Source organism: Heloderma suspectum, chromosome 3 (genome assembly GCF_057233095.1).
Source record: "Heloderma suspectum isolate Gila_16-S chromosome 3, 16-S_ref, whole genome shotgun sequence".
NCBI lineage: Eukaryota > Metazoa > Chordata > Lepidosauria > Squamata > Helodermatidae > Heloderma > Heloderma suspectum.
The window spans coordinates 221,379,874-221,393,222 of record NC_139460.1 but is presented as its reverse complement, the minus strand read 5'-3'; the positions used below and the strand labels follow the sequence as shown (position 1 = coordinate 221,393,222).

Genomic DNA, 13,349 nt, shown 5'->3' with positions numbered 1-13,349 from the left:
TGGACTACAACTCCTACTATCACTAATGGCTTTGCTAGCTGGGGATTATGGGAGTTGTAGTGCAACACATTTGGAAGGTGCCACGTTGGGTAAGGCTGCTGTACATGCATACAGGGAATAAGCCTGATTGAATTCAGTGGAACTTACTTCTGACCTGACATGCACAGGATTGCACTATATGGCAATGCTTTTCTACAATATGTTTTTCATGCAGTGATGTACCTGCAAAAGGAATTCCCAACACATGACTACAGATTTTATATTTTCTGAATTGACTATGATAGTAATTGTTTTATTTCAGCATCTCCTTTGTGGTTGATGTGTATAGACCAAACAGTGAGAATATTTGGAATGGCTGCATGCTTCTCATGGTTCATAAACATGAAAGAACATCCTTAAAAGTCAGTTCTGAACATACAGATATTCAGCACCTACTACTTTTTTTCACTTCTGTTCTGCTGGATTTGGATATATATTTTGTGAAAGCACTGAAATCCTTCTGCTTAAACACATCAGTGAGCATGCGTAAAATCATGACATTCACACATGCTGTTCATGAGAGTGTTGATTAAGACATATCTTTCCTTCCTTGCCATAGGTCAAAGGATCTAATAAAGGAAGCTATCCTTGACAATGACTTCATGAAGAATCTAGAACTGTCTCAGATCCAGGAGATTGTGGATTGTATGTATCCAGTGGAATATGGCAAAGACAGTTGCATCATCAAAGAGGGAGACGTGGGGTCACTTGTATACGTCATGGAAGGTATGTATGTTGGACAGCTGATTCTGTGGAAGTTTTTAATATATATGCATTTGCCCTTAGCTGCTCTCACAGAGACTATAGCTATAGTACATGGAATATTCCACACTTGTTGGAGGGGGCAGTGGTAGTCTGATGCAGCTTTTGGCTGACTACGTCTTGGTTTCATGCCTGGTAATACTACCACTTATTCTTTATTCTCAGTGAGAACAGACTTAGAGATAGGCTGACCATATTTCCTTGAGACAAAAACAGGATACTGGGATGACAAAAACGGGACAGGGTTATGTAATATTCTGTATTCATGAAAAAGTAATGATGGGCAGAATGATGGTAGACATAACAGTAAGACTCACCCTCCTGGCTCCCACACGCTGAATGGGGCTCAGCGACCTCCTCTTGAATTCCCCGACACTGCAGACAAGCCAGCGGGCGGCGTCTGATCGTCGCTAGCTCAAGAAGCCTGGCCCTGACTGGATAAAGTAAATGGAACTTCCTCTTTCATCACACTAGTAGTCTTACTGCACACATTGATTAGCATAGAGCCTTATGATAAATGTGTTCAGTTTTTTAATAAAAATTAAAAACGGGACAAAATTGACATTTATATTAAAACGATGGGACGGTCGGGAAATATGAAAAAAACTGTACTGTCCCATTTAAAACGGTACGTATGGTCAGCCTACTTAGAGAGTATCTGCACTTCCATTAATCAGTCCATGATATGCTGTACTCTTGGTCTTAGCAGTCCAGCTGAAGTGGGAATGTTGCAAATCTAGCCTCAAATAAGTGGTGTTGTCCTGCTGCTGGTACCAGGCAGATCACATTCACTTTGCAGGTATTATGATCACGCTCATCTGCAGATTGGCGTGATTACTGGGCAGAGTAAATACTGAGTAGGTGGGTTGGATATGTTTTGGAGAACATCCAGTGCAGAGTTGTATTGATGCAGATACACGCTGAAGGTTGCTGCCCACGTTACAGTTTAGAAGATTGTTGTTATTCTGTGCATATCTAGCTCAGAGAAAGACACACAAACTGCAGAGTTGCTTATGCCGCGATTTCACTATGTATATGTCTTTATCTAGATTGTATTTTTAATAATATTTGCATGCAATTTTTGGACATGGAAGTAATTTCCAAGGCAACAACAGTTTTAAACTGAAAAGTGGGCTTTTAAGGCTTAGATCATATCCTCTTTTAGTACCCTTTCAGTACCCTTTTGCACTCAAAATCCTGTTGTCATCTTTGGGGTGTACCATGGTTTCTGAGTTTCAAACCAGCAAATCCCATTGTGGTATTATGGTGTAAGGAAGGAGAGACTATTGTCTTATGCTATAAAAAACTAGAAATCTGAAACCCTGAATGTCTACGTCTCATTGATTTCAGAGGGTCTACTCTAAACATGACTAACTCTGGACACAACCTGTTGTTTTTATTCTTAATTTTTATTAGATGATATGAGAACTTTTATCACTTTGTGACTGTCAGCAAATATTCTAAAAGAGGAACTGAAGAGGTCTTTACAGTCTCAACAACTGTAGGTTTAATCATCTGTCTGTAGATAGATAAGTTTAATAATCTATCTATGGCCTGTGTAACAATTTCATTTCTGAGGATATGATGGGCTTCCAAGAACTAGCTATGTTTCCTTTTGTTATTTTCACCACCTTTGAAAAGCAGCTAATGATAAATTTTGTGGCCCAGTATTTCTACATCTTTTATTTTACATCAAGGGGGTCTAAGTTATATGTGTTTACATACAATGTTTCTTGCATGAGTAATCAAACCTGGCCCCTTGATACATTTTCTAATCACAGCCTAACCATTGATTTGTAGGGTATGAAAGGCTGCATATCTATGAGCTAGAGACTTTGGCCTCCATGGGGGGCTGGGGTGTCACAGCATCTTCTAAAAAGCCTCTTCTATGCTGGTTTGGTGTGGGAAAATAGAGGTAATGGATTTATTATTATAATACTGGGAAGTTTTCCCTTCCAGAAATTAGGAACATGACCCAAACAAAAGTTGTGTATTTTTAAGTTCAGTTATTGCAGGGAGAGAGATTGAAGCATATGCTTAACTCGCCCACTGAAATCAATGTTTAACTTTGGCTGAATCATGCACTTGTATATCTTGAGAGTTTATTCCTTGTTTTGATTGTTGAAAGAAATAAGAAGAAGCTCAGAGCTACACATTATGCTTTGAAAGGTAATTTCATTCCAAATGCCCTAATACTGTTCTTGCAGTATATTTTTTTTTAGGGCTGTCCTAAAACTGTTTGTTTTTCTGCGTCTGAAGGCTAAGCCCTTTTGTCCAAGAGCAGTTTTGTGTTGTTTTGTTTTCCTCTCTAACTAGAACAATGCTGTGCCCTATGAACTGATGACTGGGGGAGGTCACTGAACGAATGACTGAGGACGGTTATTTTCCATATTATGTAGAAAGCAATAGTCATTTTAAGGTTATTGCTGCATATAGGAAGCAAGCACTGCAAAATGTTCATCGCAATCACGTGTGAAGGCAGAACTAACTAAGATGGAAGTTCCTCAAAATGAAAATGTTGGGGCTCAGGAAGCACTTCCAGAGGAGAATGTTATGGCAGGGGGGCGGGTATTAACCCTTCCTCTCAGGGAGGGGACATTTGCAGACAAGACTGAGTGGATCATGCAGGAGGGTCAAGCTACAAGGGGTGTTCCCCATTCAGGTTATACTGATAAAGATGGGTTTGGGAACACATGACCCACACACGTAGCAGTATCTAAGTGGGAAAGCAACTAATGTTATTCATGAATTACCTGTTTCTAGCACGTGGATATACTAATGTTGAGAAACATGGGATGCTGTTTCTGCATTTAGACATCTAACTTCATAAAACTATTTTTCAAAATGCACAGTTCCTAAAACTTCAAACAGGATCATGCTCTGCTATTCTATGCAGGGCAGAAACCAGCCAAATGTAAGCAACTTTTAAAAAATTGCATTGATTTCTATGGGGGAGTTATTTTATTTACTTTATTAAAACATTTCTATCTCGCTCTATATCATTAAGATCTCAGGGTGGCTTACAGATAAAATCAATTTAAACAGTATAAAACAATAAATAATTTAAACACCTAAAACATATTAAACTATTAAACAAGTTAATACCAGTTAAAATCTCAAATAATAAAACAGTTAAAACAATGTGCTAGGGAATGCATATAGCCCTCAAAGGCTTTGGTAAAAAGTCATGTTTTTACTTGGCACTGAAACAAGACCAATGTCTGCGCCAATCGGGCCTCCAAGGGGAGGGCATTCCACAACCGGAGTGCCACAGCAGAGAAGGCCCTCTCCCACGTCCCACCATAGTGTATGTCTCATACTGGTGGGATGCAGAGGAGGACCCTCCAACACACATTGGGGTTATGCACACATTTACTTAAAAGCACTTATCCTTTGTTGGATAGTGCCCACAGTAAATACAGAATCTAGCAGCACCAATCTTTATTAACTCTCAGTATAAGTGTCACCCATACGGTACCTGCAATAGCGGTGCCAGTGAGATGGTACACAGATTTATGACCAAGGGGGAGAAGCACCCTTACCTGTGGGCATTGGAAGGTGGCGGTAGAGGCACTGGGGTTGCTAGGTCATGAATGTGAAGCCACATCACCGCTGACTGGCTAGCAGTGCCCAATGCATCTGCTGACATCATGGTCTGCAACTGTGCTGGGCAGTGCTAGTCAGTCAGGAGCGATGTACCTCAGCAATCCTTGTCTAGTTATGCCTCCATTGCCTTGGAATGCCTTCCAGTAAGTGCATGGTGTCCCCTGTCCTTTCTTTGTTTGCAGCAGCTTCTTATTTCCCAGCGCATCACCTTAAGCAGCTTCTGTAGATCCACAGGAGGAATTTCAGAGATATGATGTGGGCATAAATGGGGGGGGGGGCAACATTTCTGCAGATATCTTGAAAACAGAGAATCCTAAGGGAAGTTTTGCTGATCAGGAATGTCAGAATGCTAGGCCTACTGACTTTACAGAGATGCATATTTCCTGTACTTCCAGCTAGTTGTTACTCAGGAATACAGCCCAGTCCGTCAACAGTAATCAGAAGTGATAATGCAGAGAGAACCTCCAGGCTTCTCGAATTTCTATGGTGCAAACAGCTTTTGTTTGTCCATGTACCAAAATGCCTTATAGAAATAAAGTTATAAAGGAATTAATAATGTGAGTTTAAACAATGCAATGGATAAGGAACAACTATGGTTATGACAGTCAGATCAGATGCTTGAATCAACTAGCCATATGCATCATCCTTTCACTAATATAAGGCCCAATTTTCTCCAGAATTTATATGTGGTTCAGAACTGTGTACAGAGAATGTATTGGCTTCTTTGTTTATGCAAGAGGTTATTCATTTACCACACGTAGAGCAGACATTTAATTAGCTCACATATTTTGTGTCTCAATGTTTGCATGTAAGCTTAGGGACACTTCCATAACACTCCCCCTTTCTCTTGCACTACACCTCTCTCTTTCTCTCTGTGTGTGTCATTCTGCTTTCCCACCTTTGTTCCACCCGACTGGATGTCCTCACCCAAGCATAAGGGACCACTTTTGGCTTATCAGTGTTCAAGGGGCTGGAGCAACTCCCCTATGAGGAAAAGTTACAACAGCTGGGATTCTTTGGCTTAGAAAAAAACCAAGTAAGGAGAGACATGATAGAGGTGTACAAAATTATGCATGGTGTGGAGAAAGTGGATAGGGGGACATTTTTTTTCCTCTTTCATAATACTAGAACCTGGGGTCATCCCATGATGCTGATTGATGGGAGGTTCGGGACAGATAAAAGGAAGTACTTCACACAGTGAATAGTTAAATGGTGGAATTTGCTACCACAAGATGTAGTAATGGCCAACAACCTGGACAGCTTTAAAAGGGGACTAGACAGATTCATGGAGAAGAAGTCTATCAGTGGCTATTAATCATGATGGCTATATGCTACCTCCAGTATCAGAGGCAGTACGCTGGGGAACATGGGGAGGAGGGAGCTGTTGCACTCATATCCTGCTTGTGGGTTTCCTGTGAGCAGCTGTTTGCCTACTGTGTTAACAGAAGGCTGGACTAGATGGACCCTTAGTCTGATCCAGCATGGCTCTTCTTATGTTCATATGTTCACATGTGCTACACCATTCTAATGTCCCAGGTCAGCTGTTAGCAATGGTCCAGGGAGGCTCGATATCAAACTTGCACATCTTGGGTCTAGTCTTTTTGCTTCTTTTATGGTGCAAGGCATGTCAGGATCAGACTTCAGATTATTATTATTTTTAAAACAATTACTTTGAAAAATATTCTGCTATTTATCTGTAATGGAAAGAAATCAGTGCATAGATGAACCTTTTCCTTTTTGCAGTCCCTAATGAATTTTCCTCAAACAGTTTTAGAAATCTGTGCAGTTTCAATTTGCAGCATATGTAAACCCTGATTGATGCTGTGGAGTTTACAAAACCCAAAGGCGTAGCTTACAGACATTCTAAGCTCTGAATGCTAACAAGTTTATGATGTCCACTGCTGTGTCTCCTTGTGCAACACTTCCAGTTTATAAAGTGTAGATGGGAAATTCCACTAGATAGACTTTGTATACAACCTTAAGGGGAGAACTTGTGTGTTTTATGAAGTGTTATAAAGAGAAAGCGATGTCTCTATCTACTCTAACCCTCTGTTGCAAAGCAGGACAATCAATCACATCAACTCACACAACCGAGATGACGAATTTGTTACTGTCAAAGAGCTAAGTCTGCTAATTTGGCTGATCGGCCTTTGCAATCAGATAACAGGCAAGGTGTGGCAATCCCTTTCAGAGATGGCATATGAGTGGAGTGTCCACTTGTTTTCGGGCCTTTCTAGTCCTTGCATCCAGTGAGGCTGGCAAGGGCAGCTGCCATTTTTGGGTACTACTTATCAGTATCCTACTGAATCCCCTCTTTCTGCTCTTTCCTGGAGACGTTCTCAAAATAAGGGATCAGTGAGCAAAGCGACCTGTTCTACTAGTTAAACAGGTGCAGCTGAACCTGATATTTTTCTTTACTCCAATGTAACTACACATGGTCCCAAACTTGGGGAAGGAAGGATTAAACTTTTTCCGCACACCTGTTCTCTCCCCCCCCCCCCACACACAATTCCACCGCCCAGGGGGTTAAAAAAAGAGTGAAAAAAGTCTCCATTGACTTCAATTGAGATTTCCCCCCCTGTTTTTACCCCCACTGCAAGGGTGTGTGTGGAATTTTGGGGGGGGGGATGGGTAGGGGATGGAATTGGGATGGCTTGCAGTTTTACACTGGAGTAAAGAATAATATCAGGCTTGGCTACACTTACACGATTAACAGAACATGTAGTTTGGCCCTGTGTATGCAGTTCTAATTCCAGTGCAGGACAAGTGTCTAGCAATGGAGGGCACCTCCTTGCACGACAGTTACATTAATGAGTCCCTTCCTCCAGGGCCTTCCTTCAGATGTTTTTATCTCTCCAGCGATGTCACTGACATAGCAACTGTCAGTTCAGCTTCCACCCCTGCCTCACCTTACCACTCTCCAGGCGTTTTTGTTTTTCTGTGCATCTAAAGATTGTGCAATTTCATTTAAGCTCTGAACTGAGCCTGCATGACCCTAGTAAGTGCCTCAGTATCGTGGCCACAAATAACATAGCTATTAGGATGTAGACATATTTTCCATACTGGTTAATTTAATCCAAAATGAGAACACCATTTACCCCACTGGAAAAGCCTTTTTCAATTTAGTAAATGTGTTCCATCTGATATAATCCCCACCTGAACCCATTGTTATCTTTGTTTCCTCCATTACTGTCTCCCCCTTAACGCGTTTGACATGTATACTGAATTTCCTATGCTTTATTAATGGTTTTGTTTACTTTCTGATGGTTCAAGAGTTGGTTATCCATTCAAAAGAATGCACTGTGTATAAAAGGAGAATATTTAGATTTAGATATGGTATATGTTGTATCTACATTGCATAACTTCCAGGATTTTTTCTTTATTATTTTCTTATCCCATTGGTGTTTGGCACTTAAGTAAGTAACTTTGGTTTTTCAGTAGTCATATTTCTGCATATGAAGGGGACAGCAGAGGATGAGATGGCTAGATAGCATCACTGATGCAATGAATATGGACTTGAGCATGCTCTGGGAGAGAGCGCAGGACAGGAAGGCCTGGCGTGCTATGGTCCATGGGGTCACGAAGAGTCGGACACGACTGAATGACTGAACAACAACAATGATTTCTGCATATGAGATTATTTCTATAACACCATCTGAATAATTGCAAAAGCAACATTATAAATATATTGGGTCTGAACCAGAGTGAGTTAGGCACAATTTAGCCACACCTCAGTCCCACTGAAATCAATGGGACTTAAATTAGTCATGACTAACCTGATTTCAGTGGGACTAAAGCATGACTAACTTAGTCTAGATCCAACTCAATGTGCTTTTCTTGGTTATTCATTCCCCATACAAGTAATTAATTAACATGAATTCCCAGAAACACTTTTTTCCCCATCCACTTTTCTCCACTGCCCAGTTTATCAGTTATCAGCTGCAGGGTAGGAAACATATTGCTGGGGGCAGGGAAACAGTGAACTGCACCTGAATCATTGGGGACAGGGTTGACCTGGCCCTGCTCCCAGTAATTCTGATGCAGAGATCACTGTTTCACCCCTCTGGCTCAGACTCTGGCTCAGGCTCACTGGGGGCAGGGGTGGTGGTGGAGAAGCTTTAAACTCCCATCCCCTGATTGCAATGGGTAGTGGGGAGGTTTAAACCTCCCCATCCCTGCATGCTGAGATGTGGGTGAGTGGTGGGAAGAGTGTGTACGTGTGTGTGTGTAGGCCTGCATGTATGCCCCCTCCCATACATGCATGTGGTCCTCAGGGCTAAAAAAGTTGCTCACCCCTTTTCTAGACATTGCAGAAGCCAAAGGATTCTAAATGAGGCAAGGGCCCTTTAAGGAGCACAGCTAGCTCTTTCAGGAAGGTATGGCCTAATGAAGAACAAGCCTTGCCTGCCTTTATTATGCTGAGATGGCTTCAGCTTCCTATGGAAGCAACATGTGGAATGCTCAGCCAGCAGGGCCCACTGGGAGCTTTCCAGGGTTCTGATTTTTTTTTAACCTGCCTTGATTTCACCTGATGCCTCAAGCCTCCACAAAACAGACTCCTGTCACTGTTTGTTTGTTTGTTTTGTTTTTGAAAATTGCCCCCTGACATACACATACCCCAGTATGATCCATGTTACTGTTATGTGGTGCCAGGCATGTGCCAAGCCTTTCACAAAACCAGGATGTGACTTCAAAAAAGTACTTAAAAGTAAGACAAAAGTAGTCATGTAAACCCACCCTTTCTCCCTAATAGGATGGGCAACACCAGCATGGCATGTAGCCATGTACTGTCCCTAACCATGGGCATTAGATGCATCACCCAGAGCAGAGTAGGAACAGCCATGGGATGACAGCAACCATGCTGCCAGAAAGGTTGTAGTGGTCATGAGTGGAAGGAGATATCATCTGCTCCATTTGTTCTTTAACTATGTGTTATAAAGTAAAATGTATGATGCTGTACTGTAGACAAGCTAGAGAGCCATCAAGTTGGGGAGCAAGAGGTGTGAGTCCCTGACACTAGGCCCTGACAGGAATCCAACAGGCAGGGAATCAGGAGCCAGGGTGAGCAGCCAGGTAGGTAAAGTACATCCATACCATTTTCAAGGCAGAACCCCAGCCTTTTTTGCCCTTCCAGTCCAGGAAAAACCAATAGGCTGCCTGTGAAGGTTGTGTCATCCTGGATCCTAGGAGGACATCATAGCAATGGGCATTCCGTAGTCTGAAGCCCTGAGCAACGCATCAGAAAGGGCAGCAGAGCACATATCTGAAGGTCCCAGTGGCTCTTGACAATGGGAGGCATGCATGGACAGCTACCCTCACCTCGACTGGATCATCCATCTGCTCCAGGTGTATTGCTCTGCAGCTGTTTACAGGCATAATAAATCAGTGCCTTACATTATGCCTAGATGTGATGAATGATATTTTCTAAACCCAAGGTACTTCCCAAAATTTTGTGGAAAGCTCAGTTTATTTCTGGTCCAGTTCAACTATGGACATATACACCCCCCCCCCCCGTGTTTCTAAAGCCCTTCTTTCCCCACCTACCTTCCCAGCCCCCTTTTACCTTCCTTTTTGATCTCCCTAGCCTCTTCTTACTTCCCCTTAAACCCCACCGGCTGGGCATGGACAGGAGCAACCGTGCTCTTGTGGCAAGCAGGAAAGATAGAGGTCTGTCCCTCTCCTGTCTCTGGTGCCTGGCGAGTTGCCACAGCAATGCACCAGGTGCCAGAGAGGTAGGAGCTGGAGATCTCCCTGCTATGTCTTGTATTTGAGGTGAGCAGCACTGTAAGCCTGTAAGATTTATTTTTCCAAGCGCAGCAATATGCATCTTGATGACATCGTTATTTTGTTCCCATAGCAAGGGATGGGATTTACTTCCAAGACACTGAAAGTTCAGGGTATTGAAGGCTTTGCAATTGTGGAACAGTTGATTTTAATTTCCATGCACCTACTTCTTTGCTAAGGCAGTATCATCCCATGAACCTGAGCAATACCTGGAGGTTACTTAGCAACCATGTCCTAGGTAATAAACTATTGGAGGAACTGTGTGTGTGAGAGAGAGTGTGATGTGAGTAAATGTCCACTAGAGACTGCTTGAAAGCATCAAACTAATTCACCATGACCTCTCAGAAGAACAGCTGAATTCCACTGGAATGCTGAAGCTGATAGAGAAAAGAGAGAGGTGAAAGGGAGGTATTTAAAGAACATGAGACAACAAACCTGCTTACACAGTCTGAATAGTCCAGCACCTACTCATTTTTTAACTGGGAACAAAGCCAATCATCCTTGCCACACAGAACCTAGAAAGTGTAAGCAAAAAACATTGTTACAGTATTCTAATAGTGTCCTTGGGCCAAAACTATTGATTCTCTTGGACGTCTCAGCGGCTTTCGATACCATCGAGCATGATATCCATCTGGATAGGTTATCTGGGCTGGGAGTTGGAAGCACTGTGCTGCAGTGGTTCTGCTCCTACTTGGATGGCCAATTCCAGAATGGGGGGGATTATTGCTCTGTGCCTTGGTAGCTCTGCTATGGGATTCCACAGGGCTCTTTTTTTTATCCCCTGTGCTGTTCAACATCTACATGAAACTGCTGGTGGAGGTTATCCAGAGGTGTGGGCTGAGGTGTCATCAATACACCTACCTCTCTTTCTCATCAAACCTAGGTGAGGCAGTGGCTGTTCTGAATCAGTGCCCAGGCACGGTAATGGACTGGATGAGGGCCAATAAACTGAGACTCGATCAAGACAAGACGGAGGTACTGTTAGTGGGTGGTTCGTCTGCCCAGCTAGGTGACATTCAACCTGTTCTGGAGGGGGCTGTACTCCCCCTAAATGATCAATTTCGTAGTTTAGGGGTGCTCTTGGACCCAGAACTGTCACTTGAGGCACAAATGGACTTGGTGGCATGGACCACCTTTTATCAGCTTAGGCAGATATGCCAACTACACCCTTATCTGGACAGAGATAGCCTAACTACAGTTATCCATGCTCTGATAACCTCTTGTCTGGATTACTGCAATGTGTTATACATGGTGCTGCATTTGAAAATGGTCTGGAAACTTCAGCTGATCCAAAACAGGGAAGCAAGATTGTTAACGTGGACTAGCCAATGTGATCATATCATGCCAGTGCTTTTCCAGCAGTGCTGGCTGCCAGTCCATTTCCGGGCCTGATTTAATGTGCTGGTATTAACATTCAAAGTCCTAAATGGACTCGATGGCCTTGTAGGCCCCTTCCAACCCTACTATTCTATGAAATGGCTTGGGACCAGGTTATCTAAAGGGCTGTCTCCTCCCATATGTACCTGCCCAGACCCGAAGTTCTTCTTCAGGAGTCTTTCTGCAGGAGCCTCTGCCAAAGGAAGTGAGGCAATAGCTATCAGGAAGAGGGCCTTTTCTGGTGTGGCACTCTGGCTGTGGAATGAGCTCCGTAGAGAGGAGGTTCACCTGGCACCTATGTTGTACTCTTTGGGGCACTAGGTGAAGACCTTTTTGTTTCTTTAGCATTTTAACATCATAGTCTCTTAACTTTGCTGTTTTAAATCTGTTACTATTTTTAAATCTCTGCATTGTTGCTAGGTTTTATTCTGGTTGTATTTTTATATTGTAGTTTTAAGCTTTTATATTTTATACTGTTTTTATTCTGTACTTTGTGGTTTTAATTTTTGTGAACTGCCCAGAGAGTTTTGGCTTTTGGGTGGTACAGAAATGTATTAAATAAATGTAAAAAATCTGTGTCTAGCAGCTACATCTTGTATTGATTTTTCTCTAGTTTTCCTCTATAGGGACCCCAATACAGATCTTAAAAGCTCTCCCCCCCAGCCATCCTAGGTTCCCAATCCAGATCAGGGAAGCTGCACCTACTCTGCAAAAATGAGAAGAAGAAGAAAAAAAGTAGCTGCTTAACACAGATTTAAAGTGATGTCTGTTTTGGCCCTCAGAGTATTGTATTTCTATTTAAGATACTTGAAAGAATCTTTCATGCAGTACTCAAAAAAACATGTTTCCTGCCACAAGGCAATGATTTTTGGCTCTGTGTTTCTGTAAAAATACCATAGTCTTTGCTTAGTTTAACGATGCTCAGAGCTTACTGGTAGAGCTTAATTTTGTAATCATAATGCAAAACGTTCATTCACTGTTATGTTCTGCTTTATTTGTATGCCTCCTTTGGCTAAACATGCTCATCTTTCTGCAATCATTATTTTTAATTAAACTATTCACAAAGGTCATTATGAAAAGACAGTGCAGCATTTTAATACTGCCAACCCTGCACTGGGTTAACAGGTATCAGATGTGTGGGTGTTGTCTCTTAATAATGAGGATCAATGTGTTATTTCACAATTTGGAACTAGAAATCTTTATTCTTTTGCTCTTTTTCCAAAGGTGTCTGCATTAGCATGCCATATTTAACAACTGAATGATCAGAAGAAAGGACTTTTCATCACAGTATAATTGATAACTTAAATGATAAATGCTCCTATTATAAGCTTTTTCATGAATGCTATTATTAATATAACAGCAGGATTTTTTAAACTTTCACAAAAGTTACTGTACCCATGAAATATGGGGATAAGAAATTACATACCATTTTTACTTAGCAATGGATGCTTTTGTAAAGAAAAAAGCCCATCTTTTGATTTAAAGCACATCAGATCCCCGTATTGAACCTACATGGACTGGAGCTATCTAGATGATATCACATAAGATCTGAGCACATAACGTTCACGAATATAGTCATATACCTGTGCCATTTGGTCACCAAACCAAAGTCTACTTGTCTATTTAGGTGGTATTTGATCTTATTTCTGCATTATATTGAGATCCTTGTAAACTTCCTTGTGAATTTTGCTTTTAAAAAACATACATGTGGAGTCTAAATCAATAACTAATATTCTTACTCCGTAATCTGAAGATTTACTTGCAAATAAATAATTTGACAA

At 41.8% G+C, this 13,349-nt stretch overlaps 1 protein-coding gene across 1 annotated transcript in view; it reads left to right on the top strand.

Moving 5' to 3' along the window:
• Positions 1-13,349, top strand: part of PRKG1 (protein kinase cGMP-dependent 1) — a 988,282-nt gene that overhangs the window by 59,202 nt on the left and 915,731 nt on the right. The window contains exon 2 of the mRNA XM_084845722.1: positions 599-765. Coding sequence (XP_084701848.1) covers positions 599-765 — 167 coding nt within the window. The remainder of the gene's footprint in view (positions 1-598; positions 766-13,349) is intronic.